The following is a 21,995-nucleotide window of genomic DNA, read 5'->3' on the forward strand; positions in this document are numbered from 1 at the left end:
AATTCTTGGTACCCCTCGTGTAATGACAGAAAAACCCACAATGGTCACAGAAATAACTTGAATCTGACAAAAGTTATAATTAAGAAAAGATCTATGAAGATTAATAAATGAAAGTCAAAACATTGCTTTTCAACCATGCTTCCACAGAATTTTTTTAAAAATAAAAAATTCATGAAATAAGCCTGGACAGAAATGATGGTATCCATAACTTAATATTTTGATGCACAACCTTTTGAGGCAATCACTGCAATCAAGCGATTCATGTAACTGTCAATGAGACTTCTTCATCTCTCGACAGTTATTTTGGCCCACTCCTCAAGAGCAAACTGCTCCAGTTGTCTTGTGTTTGAAGGTTGCCTTTTCCAGACGGCATGTTTCAGCTCTTTCCAAAGATGCTCAATAGGATTTAGGTCAGGGCTCATAGAAGGCCACTTCAGAATAGTCCAATGTTTTCCTCTTAGCCATTCTTGGGTGTTTTTAGCTGTGCGTTTTATGTCATTATCCTGTTGCAAGACCCATGACCTGTGGCTGAGACCAAGCTTTCTGTCACTGGACAGCACATTTCTCTCTAGAATCCCTTTATAGTCTTGAGATTTCATTGTACCCTCCACAGATTCTAGACACCCTGTGCCAGATGCAGCAAAGCAGCCCCAGAGCATAACAGAGCCTCCTCCATGTTTCAAGGAAGGGACAGTGTTCTTTTCTTGATATGCTTAATTTTTCCATCTGTGAACATAAAGCTGATGTGCCTTGCCAAAAAGTTCAATTTTTGTCTCATCTGTCCATAGGACATTCTCTCAGAAGCTTTGTGGCTTGTCAACATGTAGTTTGCCAAATTCCAGTCTGGGTTTTTTATTTTTTTTCAACAATGGTGTCCTCCTTGGTCGTCTCCCATGAAGTCCACTTTGGCTCATAAAACAACGGGTGGTGCGATCTGACACTGATGTTCCTTGAGCTTGAAGTTCACCTTTAATCTGTTTTGAAGTTTTTCTGGGCTCTTTTGTTAACATTCATATTATCCGTCTCTTTGATTTGTCATCAATTTTCCTCATGCGGCCACGTCCAGGGAGGTTTGTTACAGTCCCATGGATCTTGAATTTCTGAATAATATGTGCAAGTGAAGTCACAGGAACATCAAGCTGCTTGGAGATAGTCTTATAACTTTTACCTTTAATAAGGGAACCAGGCGCACTGCTATACAAAGATAATCAAGGGAGATGCAAAAGTCAGTAGTAAAAACAAATAATGATGCCAAAAAGAAGAAAAGCACTACTGTAAGGCATGCACACTACCCCAAAATAATAAAATATAATAGTTTTATTGACCCATAATTACAGAAACAGAAAACCTAAAACACAAGTAAAAACATGTGAGAACAACCACTCAAACCCACTGTAATACATATACAATACATACAATAAGTGCAATGAAATCTTATAACCCTGAGGCAATATAGCACCTAATAGATATTTATCCAATGCACCCTGGGATATCAATAATCAGAACATGTCAAAATTTGGACGATTCCTAGTATGCCCTAAAAAGGGACCAAATCAGGAGGAAAAAGCTCAGTGTTGGGGGACCAGCATACGGCATCCCTACAATTGGGGTAAATATAAGAAACCCCCAAAAAACCTGGGTTTATAATGTAAGCGCTGTGAGTAGCAGATCAGTCAAATAGGATTGATAATAGTAACCAATAACTAAAACTATGAGTGCTGTGTGATTTTTTTTTTTTTCTCGCATCCATTGACTTGCATTGGCGAGTTTTGGCCAATATACACAGCAAATTCAAGCATGCTTAATCTATCTGCTAACAGTGCTAGTGTCAGGAGCAGCCTCTCTTAGTGTCAAAATGGTGCTAAAACAAGATGTCCGCTCTTTATATGGAGAGGGACATGTGATTTCAGCAGCCAGTGACATAAGCCGTTGTGTCAGGACAATGTGGACGTTTCCTGTGCCCTGATCGGTTAGCCGCAATGTGCACACATAAAGTTTGAAAAAAAAGAAATTACAGTTTACAAGCACACCGCGCCACTGAACTCTGCAAACCCCTCCATTCATCAAACACGTGCCACACGCTCAATATACTCCACCATTATTGGAGCCAAAATGCTGAAAATACTTTTGTGGCAAAGCAAATATTTTCCCGCGCTTTTTACCAATTGTTACTGATTTTTTTTCCCCCAATTTTTATAAAATTTTGCTTATGTTTCCAATCACGAATCTGAATGTGCCATATTCATGCCAAATTTGTTTGACGATCGTTTTTTGAACAAATTCGTTATCTCTGTTTACTACACAAACAGACACAAGTAATATTTGAAAACTAATGCTCCATCCTGAAGTTCAAAGTAGACTGTGACATCAGGGTCAAATTCTTTATTTTTTCCATTTAATTTGCTTTTTACCTTTTGTTGTAAGCAATCTTTAGGTTATCATTTTTAAATTGTTCATTTTTTAATTTGTCTTAAGATTTTTTTTTTGTTTTTGCTCCCCATAGGAATAAATGGATTACTGTTTCTAGTTGTAATCCATGTGAATAATTCACGTTTCTTATTTATGAACAGGAAGCTCTAGTCTATACACTGTAGAGATGCTCTTAGCTTTGGAAGGTTATCTGTCTTCAAATGCAATGCTCATATATGGCTGACTCATGCGTCTTGCATCTGAAAAGTGATTATACTATGGTCAGTGATCCCCAGGCTATTGTCATTATAAGATCCAATAAAACAAATGCTGTCAACTAATCATGTATGAACTGACCCAATAAATTATTCTGCGCTTGACTAAACCAATTATTTTCCAGACTTTATCAAGTTAAAATCTTATCAAATTATTACACTTTACATTTGTGCATTTCGAGCTGCCATGCTGATCCTAACCAGTGAAATTTTTGAAAATACATTTCTGATGAAATAAAGATAAATTAAAATAGATTGAGTTGATATTCATCGCTGTCCAAAGTGTAAGGCTATATAACTGTCTGTATGTTCCTATTTTAGGTTGTATCTGGAGGGGTTGCCAGCAATAAATATATTTGCAAAGTTCTACAAAATTTAACAGATGATCTGGATATGTCTTTGTTGTGTCCTCCACCAAACCTCTGCACAGACAACGGTGTTATGATTGCATGGTAAGGTAACAGGGTTGGAAATGTTCATGTATTTACCTAACCATCTACCTAACCACATCTGGATGTACAAGTACATATAAAAGCACGGTAGGTTTAGACACACATGATCCATCTAGATTTACTCACAGAAGGGCATCAGTGTTGCCCAGCTACACCCCAATATAGCAATTGACATTCAAGAAGGGTCCAGTGCTGGTTGTTTGACTTCTTAGATGCCTCTGTCAGCAGTCACAGGGTGCTGATGGAGAACCCTGGTGGCTTCAGCTTGACAAAGGTACACAGTTCTGTTACAGGGTTTTTACCTACTAGGAATCGTACAGAGGAGCTCACTGGCCAGTAATTACTTAATAAACAGTTTACTTGCTGGCTAATGGGGAAAAAAATCATTTCACGCACTCTCTGGTCTACTGCATGCTATAGAAGGCAACTCCTGCACATCCACTGTGCAAATGACCACAAGTTGCACACTTTGTCAGTCATATCCGCCAATTAGTTTTCTGTACCGCCGTTCACAGCTACGTATAAAAAATCACTTACAAAAATAAATAATTATTTGATTAATTAAAACTAATATTGTTTTAAAATGGTAAACTATAAAAAAAATGTTAATTATGCAGAAACAATGATTCATAGAATAAAGCTACAGCTCTGGCAAAAATTAAGAGACCACTGTACAGTTTTATAAAAAATCAGCTTCTCTACATGTCTGACAACCATTCCATTCCAGTGTCAGTAGAATTCCAACCAGAGTACACCTCATTCTACTTAATGTGCTTCTGATTAGGTGATCACCTGAACCAAATCTTATTTAACGAAGGAAAGTATAAAAATCACTGCTGTGGTGTTCACAATCCTCTTGTAATAGAACAAGCTGGATGGCAAAACAAGTGCTGGTAATATCCCAAAAGTAATAGGAATGAAAAAATAACTTTTAACCATGCCAAAGGAGTTGAAAAGAAAAGTTGTTTTGACATGGCATCGAACTGCGTCGAACGCAACATGTTGCATTTTGTTGCGGTCGGCGCAGTGGGTAAAACAACGCATGCGGAGGCATCCACATATACTTTCACATGCCCTGCGTACCCAATGTTAAAGATAGGTACGCAGGACGCATGCTGACATAGGCGGAGCTGAATGGAAGAGGTGTGGCAGTGGGCGGGGCTTGACGGAGGAACTCCGCAGCCGCCCGCAGCTCTGCCCTATGCAAGTGTGAAACCAGCCTTAATCTTTGCGAAGGACGTATGAATCAAGCCGCATACAAGGTTATCCTGGAAAAACTGTTGATTCCTTTTGCTCAGGCAATGTTCCCCAACTCTGAGGACTATTTTTTTCCAGCAGGACAATGCGCCATGCCACACAGCTAGGTCAGTCAAGGTGTGGATGAAGGACCACCACATGAAATTCCTGTCATGGGCAGCCCAATCTCCAGACCTGAACCCCATTGAAAACCTCTGGAATGTAATCAAGAGGAAGATGGATAGTCACTGTTCTGCCTTCCTCCACGTATGATGCTGTGTGGATTCTAGCATATGGCTAAACCTTCATCCATTGCCTCAGTAAACAGACTGTATAGGTTCTTAACCCCTTCCCGACCTTTGACGCACCGTATGCGTCATGAAAACCTGTGCCATTCCGACCTGTGACGTAGCATATGCGTCATAACCGGATTGGGCTCCTGCAGGCCGGGTGAAAGGGTTAACTCCAATTTCACCCGGCCTGCAGGGACAGGAGGAGTTCTACTTTAACCCAGGGGGGGTGGCTTCACCCAATCCCCCCAACCCCTCCCCCACCCCTTCCCCCCGTGGCTACGATCGCTCTGATTGGCTGTTGAAAGTGAAACTGCCAATCAGAGCGATTTGTAATAATTCACCTAAAAAACTGGTGAAATATTACAATCCAGCCATGGCCGATGCTGCAATATCATCGGCCATGGCTGGAAACACTGATGTGCCCCCACCCCACCGATCGCCCCCCCCAGCCCTCCGATCTGTGGTCCCCTCCCTTCCGTCCTGTGCTCCGCTCCCCCGTCCTCCTGTCCGCTCCCCCCGTGCTCCAATCCCACCCCCCTGCACTCCGATCCACCTCCCCGCACTCCGATCCACCTCCCCGCACTCCGATCCACCCTTCCGCACTGCGATCCACCCCCCCCGCACTGCGATCCACACCCCATGCTCCGATCCACCCCCCCGTGTTTCCCCCCCCCACCCCATCATACTTACCGAGCCTCCTGGGGTCCGTCCGTCTTCTTTCCTGGGCGCCGACATCTTCCAAAATGGCGGGCGCATGCGCAGTGCGCCGCCGAATCTGCTGGCCGGCAGATTCGTTTCAAGTGCATTTTGATCACTGTGATAAAACCTCACAGTGATCAAAATTAAAAAAAAAACTAAATGACCCCCCCCCCCATCTTTGTCACCCCCATAGGTAGGGACAATAATAAAATAAAGAAATTTTTTTTTTCTTCCACTAAGGTTGGGATTAGGCCGGGTTAGGGTTTCGGTATGTGCACACGTATTCTGGTCCTCTGCGGATTTTTCCGCAGCGGATTTGATAAATCCGCAGTGCTAAACCGCTGCGGATTTATCGCGGATTTACCGCGGTTTTTCTGCGCATTTCACTGCGGTTTTACAACTGCGGTTTACTATTGGAGCAGTTGTAAAACCGCTGCGGAATCCGCAGAAAGAAGTGACATGCTGCGGAATGTAAACCCCTGCGTTTCCGTGCAGGTTTTCCGCAGCATGTGTACAGCGATTTTTGTTTCCCATAGGTTTACATTGAACTGTAAACTCATGGAAAACTGCTGCGGATTCGCAGCGTTTTCCGCAGTGTGTGCACATACCTTTAGAATTAGGCTATGTGCACACGGTGCGGATTTGGCTGCGGATCCGCAGCGGATTGGCTGCTGCGGATTCGCAGCAGAGTTCCATCAGGTTTACAGTACCAAGTAAACCTATGGAAAACCAAATCCGCTGTGCCCATGGTGCGGAAAATACTGCGCGGAAACGCTGCGTTGTATTAGCATGTCAATTCTTTGTGCGGATTCCGCGGCGTTTTACACCTGTTCCTCAATAGGAATCCACAGGTGAAATCCGCACAAAAAACACTGGAAATCCGCGGTAAATCCACAGGTAAAACGCAGCGCCTTTTATCTGCGGATTTTTCAATAATGGTGCGGAAAAATCTCACACGAATCTGCAACGTGGGCACATAGTCTTAGGGTTAGGGTTGGAATTAGGGTTGTGGTTAGGGTTGTGATTAGGGTTATGGCTACAGTTGGGATTAGGGTTAGGGGTGTGTTGGGGTTAGTGTTGGAGGTAGAATTGAGGGGTTTCCACTGTTTAGGCACATCAGGGGTCTCCAAACGCAACATGGCGCCACCATTGATTCCAGCCAATCTTGTATTCAAAAAGTCAAATGGTGCTCCCTGACTTTCGAGCCCCGACGTGTGCCCAAACAGTGGTTTACCCCCACATATGGGGTACCAGCATACTCAGGATAAACTGCGCAACAATTATTGGGGTCCAATTTCTCCTGTTACCCTTGTGAAAATAAAAAATTGCTTGCTAAAACATAATTTTTGAGGAAAGAAAAATGATTTTTTATTTTCACGGCTCTGCGTTGTAAACGTCTGTGAAGCACTTGGGGGTTCAAAGTGCTCACCACATATCTAGATAAGTTCCTTGGGGGGTCTAGTTTCCAAAATGGAGTCACTTGTGGGGGGGTTTCTACTGTTTAGGCACACCAGGGGCTCTGCAAACGCAACGTGACGCCCGCAGACCATTCCATCAAAGTCTGCATTTCAAAAGTCACTACTTCCCTTCTGAGCCCCGACGTGTGCCCAAACAGTGGTTTACCCCCACACATGGGGTATCAGCGTACTCAGGAGAAACTGGACAACAACTTTTGGGGTCCAATATCTCCTATAACCCTTGGGAAAATAAAAAATTCTGGGCTAAATAATTATTTTTGAGGAAAGAAAACGTATTTATTATTTTCACGGCTCTGCATTATCTGTGAAGCACTTGGGGGTTCAAAGTGCTCACCACATATCTAGATAAGTTCCTTTCGGGGTCTAGTTTCTAAAATGGGGTCACTTGTGGGGGGTTTCTACTGTTTAGCAACATCAGGGTCTCTGCAAACGCAACGTGATGCCCACAGAGCATTCCATCAAAGTCTGCATTTCAAAACATCACTACTTCCCTTCCAAACCCCGACGTGTGCCCAAACAGTGGTTTACCCCCACATATGGGGTATCAGCGTACTCAGGAGAAACTGGACAACAACTTTTGGGGTCAAATTTCTCCTGTTACCCTTGGGAAAATAAAAAATTGCGGGCTAAAAAATCATTTTTGAGAAAATAACTTTTTTTTTTTTTTTTTCATGGTTCTGCGTTATAAACTTCTGTGAAGCACTTGGGGGTTCAAAGTGCTCACCACACATCTAGATTAGTTCCTTTGGGGGTCTAGTTTCCAAAATGGGATCATTTGTGGGGATCTGCAATGTTTAGGCACACAGGGGCTCTCCAAACGCAACATGGTGTCCGCTAATGATTTGGAACTAATTTTCCATTTAAAAAGCCAAATGGCGTGCCTTCCCTTCCGAGCCCTGCCGTGCGCCAAAACAGTGGTTTACCCCCACATATGGGGTATCAGCGTACTCAGGACAAACTGGATAACAACATTTGGGGTCCAATTTCTCCAATTACCCTTGGCAAAATAGGAAATTCCAGGCTAAAACATTATTTTTGAGGAAAGAAAAATTATTTTTTATTTTCATGGCTCTGCGTTATAAACTTCTGTGAAGCACCTGGGGGTTTAAAGTGCTCAATATGCATCTAGATAATCTCCTTGGGGGGTCTTGTTTCCAAAATGGGGTCACTTGTGGGGGAGCTCCAATGTTTAAGCACACAGGGGCTCTCCAAACGCGACATGGTGTCCGCTAGCAATTGGAGTTAATTTTCCATTCAAAAAGTCAAATGGCACGCCTTCCCTTCCGAGCCCTGCCGTGTGCCCAAACAGTGGTTTACCCCCACATGTGAGGTATCGGCGTACTCAGGAGAAATTGCCCAACAAATTTTATGATCCATTTTATCCTATTGTCTATGTGAAAATGAAAAAAGTAAGGCAAAAATAAATTTTTTGTGAAAAAAAAGTACTTTTTCATTTTTACGGATCAATTTGTGAAGCACCTGAGGGTTTAAAGTGCTCACTATGCATCTAGATAAGTTCCTTGGGGCATCTAGTTTCCAAAATGGGGTCACTTTTGGGGGAGCTCCAATTTTTAGGCACACGGGGGCTCTCCAAACACGACATAGTGTCCGCTAAAGAGTGCAGCCAATTTTTCATTCGAAAAGTCAAATGGCGCTCCTTCCCTTCCAAGCCCTGCCGTGCGCCCAAACAGTGGTTTACCCCCACATATGAGGTATCAGCGTACTCAGGACAAATTGGACAACAACGTTCGTGGTTCAGTTTCTCCTTTTACCATTGGGAAAATAAAAAAATTGTTGCTAAAAGATCATTTTTGTGACTAAAAAGTTAAATGTTCATTTTTTCCTTCATGTTGCTTCTGCTGCTGTGAAGCACCTGAAGGGTTAATAAACTTCTTGAATGTGGTTTTGTGCACCTTGAGGGGTGCAGTTTTTTTAGAATGGTGTCACTTTTGGGTATTTTCAGCCATATAGACCCCTCAAACTGACTTCAAATGTGAGGTGGTCCCTAAAAAAAATGGTTTTGTAAATTTCGTTGTAAAAATGAGAAATCGCTGGTCAAATTTTAACCCTTATAACTTCCTAGCAAAAAAAAATTTTGTTTCCAAAATTGTGCTGATGTAAAGTAGACATGTGGGAAATGTTATTTATTAACTATTTTGTGTCACATAACTCTCTGGTTTAACAGAATAAAAATTCAAAATGTGAAAATTGTGAAATTTTAAAAATTTTCGCCAAATTTCCGTTTTTATCACAAATAAACGCAGACTTTATTGACCTAAATTTACCACTAACATGAAGCCCAATATGTCACGAAAAAACAATCTCAGAACCGCTAGGATCCGTTGAAGCGTTCCTGAGTTATTACCTCATAAAGGGACACTGGTCAGAATTGCAAAAAACGGCCAGGTCATTAAGGTCAAAATAGGCTGGGTCATGAAGGGGTTAAGTCTATATTTATTGAGATGGTGAACGATGAACAACAATAGTAGATGATATTGTGAGATATTCGATATAATGGATGATCAGGTAAAAACTACAAAGGAATTAACAGTGCATCAGTACTTGGCACATTACAGCATGTTACAGGATCCAATAACATGAATAACAGAGATTAGAGAGCTAACACTGAACACAGGATAAGGCAGATACACAGTTATCATGGCTATCTTACGGCAGGTTCAGGCTGTCTGCCCGTATAAAGTAATATAATGCCAACATCTATCTGCATACAGAGAAATAGCAATATGAAATAAAGCACAACATGCCTAACTACACACTCTGCCACACAGTGGCTGCATAACTGTTCTAACATAACACACACATGTAAGTACATTTGTGCCTCACCGGAATCCGCTTATCAAGAGCAATGATCTGCAGGAAGAGAGAGCCAATAACATGTGTGTAAGACTCAAGGTCCGGGGAAATGGCTACTCTTGCCCAGGAAACCAGGGGGGGCGGTTCTAGTCAGAAGACAGACTTAAAGCGAAACGCTCCTGAATACAGGAACAGGATAAATGTGTACCTAATGACCTCTAATGGTGACAACTGATACTACATTATGATTAACTTGCTGCACATTAATGGGCAGGACAGTCATAAGCCATCAAATAAAGAAGAACTGCTTACATTTTTGTACCAGGAGTAGCATGTCACCCAAAAGCAGTTTGAAAGACTGGTGGAAAGCATGCCAAGATGCATGAAAGCTGTGATTTAAAAATCATGGTTATTCCACAAAATATTGATTTCTGAACCCTTCCTGAGTTAAAACATTACTATTGTTGTTTCTGAATGATTATGAACTTGTTTGGGGTTTTTTTTTGCATTATTTGAGGTCTGCAAGCAGTACATTTTTTTGTTATTTTGACCATTTCTCATTTTCAGAAAATAAATAAAAAATGTATTGTTGGAGCTTCGGAGACCTGTTGTCAGTAGTTTATCGAATAAAAGAACAATTTACATTTTACTTAAAAATATACCTATAAAGAGAAAAATCAGTCAATCTTAAAATTTTGCAGTGGTCTCTTAATTGTTGCCAGAGCTGTATATTTATATTGCAGATTACATGATTACATTTACAATAAATATTAGACAAAACCACGGTCTCTTTTAGGCAAAGTGGGACCCAGGTCAAAAGTTTAAAATGGGACCCCAAATGCTGACATATTGCACATCAAGCAGAAACATTTTCGGTTGTATTTACATAGACTGAGCTCAGGCCGCTAAGTGTGATCGACAATATTGAAGTCGTTTGACGCTTGTTTCCTGGCCTCTTTCCACCGGCTGAGGACGAATAATGGAGACAGAACAATCACTATTAGATCAATCTGTCCCCATACAGTATCATGTTATCATATGATCAGCAGCATATCTGAAGTTTTCACCAGGCCATGTGCTACTGAGAACAATGATTTTTGTTCCGGCATAAACAATTCAATCTCTCGAAGAATAGGCAGCATTTTGTTTGTTTAGTATAATATACCTCATAGTCCTCCACATAGTATAATGCACCACACAGTCCTCCATATAGTATAATGTGCACCACAGTCCTCCATATTGTATAATGCACACCCATAGTCCTCCATCTAATATAATGTTCCCCATAGTCCACCATTTAATATAATGTGCTCCATAGTCCTCCATATAGTATAATACAGTCCCCATAGTCCTCCATATAGTATAATACACTCCTCATAGTCCTCCATATATTAAAATACTCTCCTCAGTCCACCATATAGTATAATGCACCCCCATAGTACTCCATGAAGTACAATTTATTTCCCACAGTAAAATGCACCCCACAGTTCTTCATATAGTATAAAGTATTCCCCATTGTCCTTAATACAGTATAACGCAGGTCCCATGTAGTACATATAGTATAATGCACTGCCCATAGTCCGATAGATTATAATGCAGCCCCCCTCATATAGTATAATGCAGCCTCATCATAGGGTATAATGCAGACCCCTATAGAATATAATGTAGCCCCCCTCACAGAGTATAATGCAGCCCCCCAAATATAGCATAATGCAGCCCCCATAGAATATAATGCATCCCCCGCATATTGTATAATGCAGGCCCCCCATAGATTATAATGTAGTCCCCTAATAGAGTATAATACAGTACCCTCATAGAATATAATATAGCCCCCTTACAAAGTATAATGCAGTCACCCCCCATGGAATATAATGTAGCCCCACCATACAATATAATGCAGCCCTCCTCATATAGAATAATGCAGTCCCCCATAGAATGTTATGTAGCACCCTCACAAAGTATAATGCAGCCACCCCCCATGGAAGATAATGTAGCCCCATCATACAATATAATGCAGCCCCCCTCATATAGTGTAATGTATTCCCCATAGTCCTTGTTACAGTATAACGCAGGTCCTATATGTTGCAAAAATTGTGACATGTAAGAGTATGTGTACGTTTTCCTTTTTATCTGCTCAGTTTTGTTAGAAAGCCTGAAGGATTTCCTAGTACAAGTAAAGTGAAAGCGATTCCTGAATTCTTCTTTTTCTTTGCAGATTTAAATTTGCAGCATGTCAAGTCAATTCTTCTAGCGTTTTTATTGCAGATTTCACCCATACTAATGAGTTTGGAAAAATCCACAAAAGAAAAATAATTTTTTGCAGCAAAATTGTTTGCTGCAAATCCTAGAGGTGTGCACATGAAGCTTAATGCTTAACCCCTTCCCGACCTTTGACGCCACGTAGGCGTCATGAAAGTCGGTGCCAATCCGACCCATGACGCCTATGCGGCGTCATGGAAAGATCGCGTCCCTGCAGACCGGGTGAAAGGGTTAACTCCCATTTCACCCGATCTGCAGGGACAGGGGGAGTGGTAGTTTAGCCCAGGGGGGGTGGCTTCACCCCCTCGTGGCTACGATCGCTCTGATTGGCTGTTGAAAGTGAAACTGCCAATCAGAGCGATTTGTAATATTTCACCCATTATAACGGGTGAAATATTACAATCCAGCCATGGCCGATGCTGAAATATCATCGGCCATGGCTGGAAATACTAGTGTGCCCCCACCCCACCCCTCCGATCGCCCCCCCACCCCCCCGATCTGGCCGGTACACTGCTCCGGCTCCCCTCCGTCCAGTGCTCGCTCCCCCCCGTGCTCGTGTCCGCTCCCCCCGTGCTCCAATCACCCCCCCGTGCTCCAATCACCCCCCCTGCACTCCGATCCACCCCCCCGTGCTCCGTTCCACCCCCCCGTGCTCCATTCCAGCCCCCCCGTGCTCCGTTCCACGCCCCCCGCGCTCCGTTCCACCCCTCCCGCGCTCCGATTCCCCCCCCGTGCTCCGATTCCCCCCCCCCGTGGTCCCCCCCCCACCCTATCATACTTACCGATCCAGCCGTGGTCCCGTCCGTCTTCTCCCGGGCGCCGCCATCTTCCAAAATGGCGGGCGCATACGCAGTGCGCCCGCCGAATCTGCCGGCCGGCAGATTCGTTCCAAAGTGCATTTTGATCACTGAGATATAATCTATCTCAGTGATCAAAATAAAAAAAATAATAAATGACCCCCCCCCCCTTTGTCACCCCCATAGGTAGGGACAATAAAAAAATAAAGAAATTTTTTTTTTCCACTAATGTTAGAATAGGGTTAGGGTTAGGGGTAGGGTTAGGGTTAGGGGTAGGGTTAGGGGTAGGGCTAGGGTTAGGGGTAGGGTTAGGGGTAGGGTTAGGGCTAGGGGTAGGGGTAGGGTTAGGGCTAGGGTTAGGGCTAGGGTTAGGGTTAGGGTTAGGAATGTGCACACGTATTCTGGTCCTCTGCGGATTTTTCCGCTGCGGATTTGATAAATCCGCAGTGCTAAACCGCTGCGGATTTATGGCGGATTTACCGCGTTTTTTTCTGCGCATTTCACTGCGGTTTTACAATTGCGATTTTCTATTGGAGCAGTTGTAAAACCGCTGCGGAATCCGCACAAAGAAGTGACATGCTGCGGAATGTAAACCGCTGCGTTTCCGTGCAGTTTTTCCGCAGCATGTGTACAGCGATTTTTGTTTCCCATAGGTTTGCATTGAACTGTAAACTCATGGGAAACTGCTGCGGATCCGCAGCGTTTTCCGCAGCGTGTGCACATACCTTTAGAATTAGGCTATGTGCACACGGTGCGGATTTGGCTGCGGATCCGCAGCAGTGTTCCATCAGGTTTACAGTACCATGTAAACATATGAAAAACCAAATCCGCTGTGCCCATGGTGCGGAAAATACCGCGCGGGAACGCTGCGTTGTATTTTCCGCAGCATGTCAATTCTTTGTGCGGATTCCGCAGCGTTTTACACCTGTTCCTCAATAGGAATCCGCAGGTGAAATCCGCACAAAAAACACTGGAAATCCGCGGAAAATCCGCAGGTAAAACACAGTGCCTTTTACCCGCAGATTTTTCAAAAATGGTGCGGAAATATCTCACACGAATCCGCAACGTGGGCACATAGCCTTAGGGTTAGGGTTGGAATTAGGGTTGTGGTTAGGGTTAGTAGTGTGTTGGGGTTAGTGTTGTGGTTAGGGGTGTGTTGGGGTTAGGGTTGTGATTAGGATTATGGCTACAGTTGGGATTAGGGTTAGGGGTGTGTTGGGGTTAGTGTTGGAGTTAGAATTGAGGGGTTACCACTGTTTAGGCACATCAGGGGTCTCCAAACGCAACATGGCGCCACCATTGATTCCAGCCAATCTCGTATTCAAAAAGTCAAATGGTGCTCCCTCACTTCCGAGCCCTGACGTGTGCCCAAACAGTGGTTTACCCCCACATATGGGGTACCAGCATACTCAGGACAAACTGCGCAACAATTACTGGGGTCCAATTTCTCCTGTTACCCTTGTGAATCTAAAAAAAATGCTTGCTAAAACATAATTTTTGAGGAAAGAAAAATGATTTTTTATTTTCACGGCTCTGCGTTGTAAACGTCTGTGAAGCACTTGGGGGGTTCAAAGTGCTCACCACATATCTAGATAAGTTCCTTGGGGGGTCTAGTTTCTAAAATGGGGTCACTTGTGGGGGGTTTCTACTGTTTAGGCACACCAGGGGCTCTGCAAACACAACGTGACACCCGCAGACCATTCCATCAAAGTCTGCATTTCAAAAGTCACTACTTCCCTTCTGAGCCCCGGCATGTGCCCAAACAGTAGTTTACCCCCACATATGGGGTATCACCGTACTCAGGAGAAACTGGACAACAAATATTGGGGTCAAATTTCTCCTGTTACCCTTGGGAAAATTAAAAAATTCTGGGCTAAATAATTATTTTTGAGGAAAGAAAACGTATTTATTATTTTCACGGCTCTGCATTATAAACTTCTATGAAGCACTTGGGGGTTCAAAGTGCTCACCACACATCTAGATAAGTTCCTTTGGGGGTCTAGTTTCCAAAATGGGGTCACTTGTGGGGGGTTTCTACTGTTAAGCCACATCAGGGGCTCTGCAAACGCAACGTGACGCCCACAGAGCATTCCATCAAAGTCTGCATTTCAAAACGTCACTACTTCACTTCCGAGCCCCGGCATGTGCCCAAACAGTGATTTACCCCCACATATGGGGTATCAGCGTACTCAGGAGAAACTGGACAACAACTTTTGGGGTCAAATTTCTCCTGTTACCCTTGGGAAAATAAAAAATTGCAGGCTAAAAGATCATTTTTGAGAAAATAATTTTTTTTTTTATTTTCATGGCTCTGCGTTATAAACTTCTGTGAAGCACTTGGGGGTTCAAAGTCCTCACCACACATCTAGATTAGTTCCTTTGGGGGTCTAGTTTCTAAAATGGTGTCATTTCTGGGGGATCTCCAATGTTTAGGCACACAGGGGCTCTCCAAACGTGACATGGTGTCCGCTAATGATTGGAGCTAATTTTCCATTTAAAAAGCCAAATGGCGTGCCATCCCTTCCGAGCCCTGCCGTGCGCCCAAACAGTGGTTTACCCCCACATATGGGGTATCAGCGTACTCAGGACAAACTGGACAACAATATTTGGGGTCCAATTTCTCCTATTATCCTTGGCAAAATAGGAAATTCCAGGCTAAAAAATCATTTTTGAGGAAAGAAAAATTATTTTTTATTTTCATGGCTCTGCGTTATAAACTTCTGTGAAGCACCTGGGGGTTTAAAGTGCTCAATATGCATCTAGATAAGTTCCTTGGGGGGTCTAGTTTCCAAAATGGGGTCACTTGTGCGGGAGCTCCAATGTTTAGGCACACAGGGGCTCTCCAAACGCGACATGGTGTCCGCTAACAATTGGAGCTAATTTTCCATTCAAAAAGTCAAATGGCGCGCCTTCTCTTCCGAGCCCTGCCGAGTGCCCAAACAGTGGTTTACCCCCACATATGAGGCATCGGCGTACTCGGGAGAAATTGCCCAACAAATTTTATGATCCATTTTATCCTACTGCCCATGTGAAAATGAAAAAATTGAGGCGAAAAGAATTTTTTTGTGAAAAAAAATTACTTTTTCATTTTTACAGATCAATTTGTGAAGCACCTGAGGGTTTAAAGTGCTCACTAGGCATCTAAATTAGTTCCTTGGGGGGTCTAGTTTCCAAAATGGGGTCACTTGTGGGGGAGCGCCAATGTTTAGGCACACAGGAGCTATCCAAACGCGACATGGTGTCCGCTAACGATGGAAATAATTTTTCATTCAAAAAGTCAAATGGCGCTCCTTCCCTTCCGAGCCTTACCATGTGCCCAAACAGTGGTTTACCTCCACATGTGAGGTATTGGTGTACTCAGGAGAAATTGCCCAACACATTTTAGGATCCATTTTATCCTGTTGCCCATGTGAAAATGAAAAAATTGAGGCTAAAAGAATTTTTTTGTGAAAAAAAAGTACTTTTTCATTTTTACGGATCAATTTGTGAAGCACCTGGGGGTTCAAAGTGCTCACTATGCATCTAGATAAGTTCCTTGGGGCGTCTAGTTTCCAAAATGGGGTCACTTGTGGGGGAGCTCCAATTTTTAGGCACACGGGGGCTCTCCAAACGTGACATGGTGTCCGCTAAAGAGTGGAGCCAATTTTTGATTCAAAAAGTCAAATGGCGCTCCTTCCCTTCCAAGCCCTGCCGTGCGCCAAAACAGTGGTTTACCCCCACATATGAGGTATCAGCGTACTCAGGACAAATTGGACAACAACTTTCGTGGTTCAGTTTCTCCTTTTACCATTGGGAAAATAAAAGAATTGTTGCTAAAAGATAATTTTTGTGACTAAAAAGTTAAATGTTCATTTTTTCCTTCCATGTTGCTTCTGCTGCTGTGAAGCACCTGAAGGGTTAATAAACTTCTTGAATGTGGTTTTGAGTACCTTGAGGGGTGCAGTTTTTAGAATGGTGTCACTTTTGGGTATTTTCAGCCATATAGACCCCTCAAACTGACTTCAAATGTGAGGTGGTCCCTAAAAAAAATGGTTTTGTAAATTTCGTTGTAAAAATGACAAATCGCTGGTCGAATTTTAACCCTTATAACTTCCTAACAAAAAAAAATTTTGTTTCCAAAATTGTGCTGATGTAAAGTAAACATGTGGGAAATGTTATTTATTAACTATTTTGTGTCACATATCTCTCTGGTTTAACAGAATAAAAATTCAAAATGTGAAAATTGCGAAATTTTCAAAATTTTCGCCAAATTTCCGTGTTTATCACAAATAAATGCAGAATTTATTGACCTAAATTTACCACTAACATGAAGCCCAATATGTCACGAAAAAACAATCTCAGAACCGCTAGGATCCGTTGAAGCGTTCCTGAGTTATTACCTCATAAAGGGACACTGGTCAGAATTGCAAAAAACGGCAAGGTCTTTAAGGTCAAAATAGGCTGGGTCTTGAAGGGGTTAAACCAGTAACTAAACCAGTATTACCTAATTACGCAGCTGCATGATAAGAATGTCTGTCAACACACGTAAATAGCTTCTGAATGTCCAAAACAGAGACCAAATTAATATTTGATTTAAATGTTCTAGCTCCACATAGTTTTAATAATGAGATAAAATTGACGTATTTTTCGGACTATAATATGCACTTTTTCCCTAAAAAATCTTTGGAGGAAAATGGGGGTGCATCTCATAGTCCGAATATACCTGGCTCTCTGTGGGGGTCGGCAGCAGAGCGAGGTCACAGGAAGCAGGAGCAGGGTCAGTACTGCAGGAGGCAGGTGGCTTGGACGATCACATGTGTCCGCTATTAAAGAAAATTAATATTTACTACTCCCCAAACCCTTAATCCCGCCTACCTGTCAGCACCGAGGTCAGTGATCGCAAAATTCTTCACAGTCATTAACTATCATTAAAGGGAACCTGTCACCCCGTTTTTTGAGATTGAGCTATAAATACTGTTAAATAGGGCCTGCGCTGTGCGTTACTATAGTGTATGTAGTGTACCCTGATTCCCCATGTATGCTGAGAAATACATTACCAAAGTCGCCGTTTTCGCCTGTCAATCAGGCTGGTCTGGTCAGGTGGGCGTGTTCACAGCGCTCTTTTCTTCCCCAGCTTTCCGTTGGTGGCGTAGTGGTGTGCGCATGTCCAGAGTTCCGACTTCCCTGCGTCCACGTGAAGACACAGCGCGCGATCTGCGCTGTAATCCCTTGCATCGGTGGGGGCGGCCATCTTCCTGGGGCCGCGCGTGCGCAGATGGAGTGCTCTGCTGCACGGGGCTTCAGGAAAATGGCCGCGGGATGCCGCGCGTGCGCATTAGAGATCGCGGCGGCCATTTTCCCAAAGCCGAGTGCACACCACTACGCCACCAACGGAAAGCTGGGGAAGAAAAGAGCGCTGTGAACACGCCCACCTGACCAGACCAGCCTGATTGACAGGCGAAAACGGCGACTTTGGTAATGTATTTCTCAGCATACATGGGGAATCAGGGTACACTACATACACTATAGTAACGCACAGCGCAGGCCCTATTTAACAGTAGTTATAGCTCAATCTCAAAAAACGGGGTGACAGGTTCCCTTTAATGCTGGTGCCGAGAGGTGGGTGGGATTATGGCTGTGGGAGCAGTGAATATTCACTGTGGTTGCCACAGCCGTGTACTTGCAGCGGCAACCCTGCTCCTGCTTTCGTTGTGACTGGGGGCACATGGCAGTGATGTCATGCGCTGCCCATCACTTACACACGAAACTCAATTGCTGGCATCAGAAGAGGACGCACGCTCCTGAAGAGCAGAGGGAAGGTGAGTAGCATAATTTTTTTTTTTTTATGTGCGGCATAACGGGAGGCATATATACCAGGATGGGCCCATAATGGGGGACATATATATCACGACAGGGAAAAAATATACCATGATGGGGGGACATATATACCAGGATGGGTCCATAATGGGGGACATATATATCAGGACAGGGAAAAAATATACCAGGATCGGTCCATGATGGGGGGACATATATATCAGGATGGGCCACATATATGTATCAGGATGGGAGACATATATACCAGGATGAGGCCCAGGTTGGGGGAACATTACCCCCATAACAGTGTCAGCAGCCCCGGTTCCCCCCCTTACAAATGAGTCATAACCACAATTTTCCCTTCAAATTATTTATTTATTTTCCTTTGCTAAAACCTAGGTGCGTCTTATGGTTCTTTGCATCTTATAGTCAAAAAATATGGTATTTGTATTTTTATAGATTTTATCGGGAACCTGTCAGCAGGATTTCACCCCCCTATTTATCAGTTAGCTCCAGAAATATTGGACAGTGATCTTTGGGATTTGGACTCTGCATGCCACTATTTTTTAATTTAAAATGAAACAACTGGTGTACAATTGAATTATACAAATTGCCTCTTCTGAGAAAAAGAGGACTTAAACTCTATAGCGCCACCTGTTGGAAGTAGCGATCCTACAAGTCACAATCAACCCTTTAACGAGTCGTGCAATATGACTTAGGATAAAAGCCAAATCAATATCTCAATTCGCAGACACGGTGTTTCGGGCTGTTGGCCCTCGTCAGTGCGAATTGAATTGTAAACTTTAAGGTTTAATTAACCTTTTATGACCTTAGACGTATCTTTAACCCCTTTCTGCCATCTGACGTACTATCTCGTCGAGGTGACCTGGAACTTAATTCCCAGGGACGGGATAGTACGTCTTAGGCAATCAGCCGCACTCACGGGGGGGAAAGCGGCTGATCGCAGCCGGGTGTCAGCTGATTATTACAGCTGACATCTGGCACTATAACCCCCAGAACACTGCGATCAAACATGATCGCAGCATTCCGGTGGCATAGGGAAGCATCGCGCAGGGAGGGGGCTCCCTGAGTGCTTCCCTGAGACCCTCGGAACAACGTGATGTGATCGCGTTGTTCCGAGAATCTCATCCATCCTCCTCCCTGAAGGCCCCGGATCCAAGATGGTCGCGGAGGTCCTTCCGGGTCCTGCAGGGAGGTGGCTTGCAAGTGCCTGCTGAGAGCAGGCTCCGACAAGCCTCTTGCACTCTGTCAGATTGCTGATCTCACATTGCTTTGCAAAGTGTCAGATCAGCGATCTGACACTATACAATGATGTTCCACCCTGGGACAAAGTAAAAAAAAAAAATATTAACATGTGTAAAAAAAAAAAATCCTAAATAAAGAAAAAAATATATTGTTCTAATAAATACAGTGCCTTGCAAAAGTATTCGGCCCCCTGGAACTTTTCAACCTTTTCCCACATACCATGCTTCAAACATAAAGATACCAAATGTAAATTTTTGGTGAACACTCAACAACAAGTGGAACACAATTGTGAAGTTGAACGAAATTTATTGGTTATTTTAAATTTTTGTGGAAATTCAAAGACTGAAAAGTGGGGCGGCCCATTTACTTTCAGCGCAGCAAACTCAATCCAGAAGTTCATTGTGGATCTCTGAGTGATCCAATGTTGTCCTAAAAGCCTAATGATGATAAATATAATCCACCTGTGTGTAATTTAGTCTCCGTATAAATGCACCTGCTCTGTGATAATCTCAGGGTTCTGTTTAAAGCACAAAGAGCATCATGAAGACCAAGGAACTCAACAGGTCATCCCTCTAAACTTTCATCTCAAACAAGGAGAAGACTGATCAGAGATGCAGCCAAGAGGCCCATGATCACTCTGGATGAACTGCAGAGATCTACAGCTGAGGTGGGACAGTCTGTCCATAGGACAACAATCAGTCGTACACTGCACAAATCTGGCCTTTATGGAAGAGTGGCAAGAAGAAAGCCATTTCTCAAAGATATCCATAAAAAGTGTTGTTTAAAGTTTGCAACAAGCTACATGGGAGACACGCCAAACATGTGGAAGAAGGTGTTCTGGTCAGATGAAACCAAAATCGAAGTTTTTGGCAACAATGCCAAATGATATGTTTGGCCTAAAGGCAACACAGCTCATCACCCTGAACACACCATCCCCACTGTCAAACATGGTGGTGGCAGCATCATGGTTTGGGCCTGCTTTTCTTCATCAGGGACAGGGAAGATGGCTAAAATTGATGGGAAGATGGATGGAGCCAAATACAGGACCATTCTTGAAGAACACCTGTTGGAGTCTACAAAAGACCTGAGACTGGGATGAAGATTTGTCTTCCAACAAGACAATGATCCCAAATGTAAAGCAAAATCTACCATGGAATGGTTCACAAACAAACATCCAGGAATTAGAATGGCCAAGTCAAAGTCCAGACCACAATCCAATCGAGAATCTGGAAAGAGCTGAAAACTGCTGTTCACAAACGATCTCCATCAAACCTCACTGAGCTCGAGCTGTTTGCCAAGGAAGAATGGGCAAGAATTTCAGTCTCTCGATGTACAAAACTGATAGAGACATACCCCAAGCGACTTGCAGCTGTAAATGCAGCAAAAGGTGGCGCAACAAAGTATTAAGTTAAAGGGGCCGAATAGAATTGCACGCCCCACTTTTCAGTTTTTGAATTTCCACAAAAATTTAATATAACTACTTTCGTTCAACTTCACAATTGTGTTCCACTTGTTGTTGATTCTTCACCAAAAATTTACATTTGGTATCTTTATGTTTGAAGCATGATATGTGGGAAAAGGTTGAAAAGTTCCAGGGGGCCGAATACTTTTGCAAGGCACTGTACATTTCTTTATGTAAATAAAAATATATAAATAAAAGTACACATATTTAGTATCGCCGCGTCCGTAGCGACCCGACCTATAAAACTGTCCCACTATTTAACCATTTAACCCCTTTAGTGAACACTGTAAAAAAAAAAAGGGCAAACAATGCTTTATCATCATACCGCCGAACAAAAAGTGGAATAACACGCGATCACAAAGACGGATAAAAATATACATGGTACCGCTAAAAACGTCATCTTGTCCCGCAAAAAAAGAGCCGCTATACAGCGTCATCAGAGAAAAAATAAGAGTTATAGCCCTCAGAATAAAGTGATGCAAAAATAATTATTTTTTCTATAAAATAGTTTTTATTGTATAAAACCGCCAAAATATAAAAAAGATATAAATGAGGTAATCATACTGACTCGAAGAATAAAACTTCTTTATCAATTTTACAAAACGTGGAACGGTACAAACCCCCACCCCCCCCAATGAAATTCATGAATTGCTGGTTTTGTTTTTGTTCATTCTGCCTAACAAAAATTGGAATAAAAATCGATCAAAAAATGTCATGTGCCCAAAAATGGTACCAATAAAAACGTCAACTCGTCCCGCAAAA

At 43.0% G+C, this 21,995-nt stretch overlaps 1 protein-coding gene and 1 long non-coding RNA gene across 4 annotated transcripts in view; one reads left to right on the forward strand and one right to left on the reverse strand.

Annotated features, from left to right (window-relative positions):
- The window catches only part of OSGEPL1 (O-sialoglycoprotein endopeptidase like 1), a 116,986-nt gene that overhangs the window by 72,839 nt on the left and 22,152 nt on the right, over positions 1-21,995 (forward strand). For all 3 annotated transcript variants that reach the window (XM_069733868.1, XM_069733866.1, XM_069733867.1), the window contains exon 6: positions 3,006-3,136. In XM_069733868.1, the coding sequence (XP_069589969.1) occupies positions 3,006-3,136 (131 nt within the window). The remainder of the gene's footprint in view (positions 1-3,005; positions 3,137-21,995) is intronic.
- The window catches only part of LOC138644935 (uncharacterized), an 89,593-nt gene that overhangs the window by 50,078 nt on the left and 17,520 nt on the right, over positions 1-21,995 (reverse strand). The gene's annotated exons all lie outside the window — the stretch shown is intronic.

This window comes from Ranitomeya imitator, chromosome 7, assembly GCF_032444005.1.
Source record: "Ranitomeya imitator isolate aRanImi1 chromosome 7, aRanImi1.pri, whole genome shotgun sequence".
Taxonomy (NCBI): Eukaryota; Metazoa; Chordata; class Amphibia; order Anura; family Dendrobatidae; genus Ranitomeya; species Ranitomeya imitator.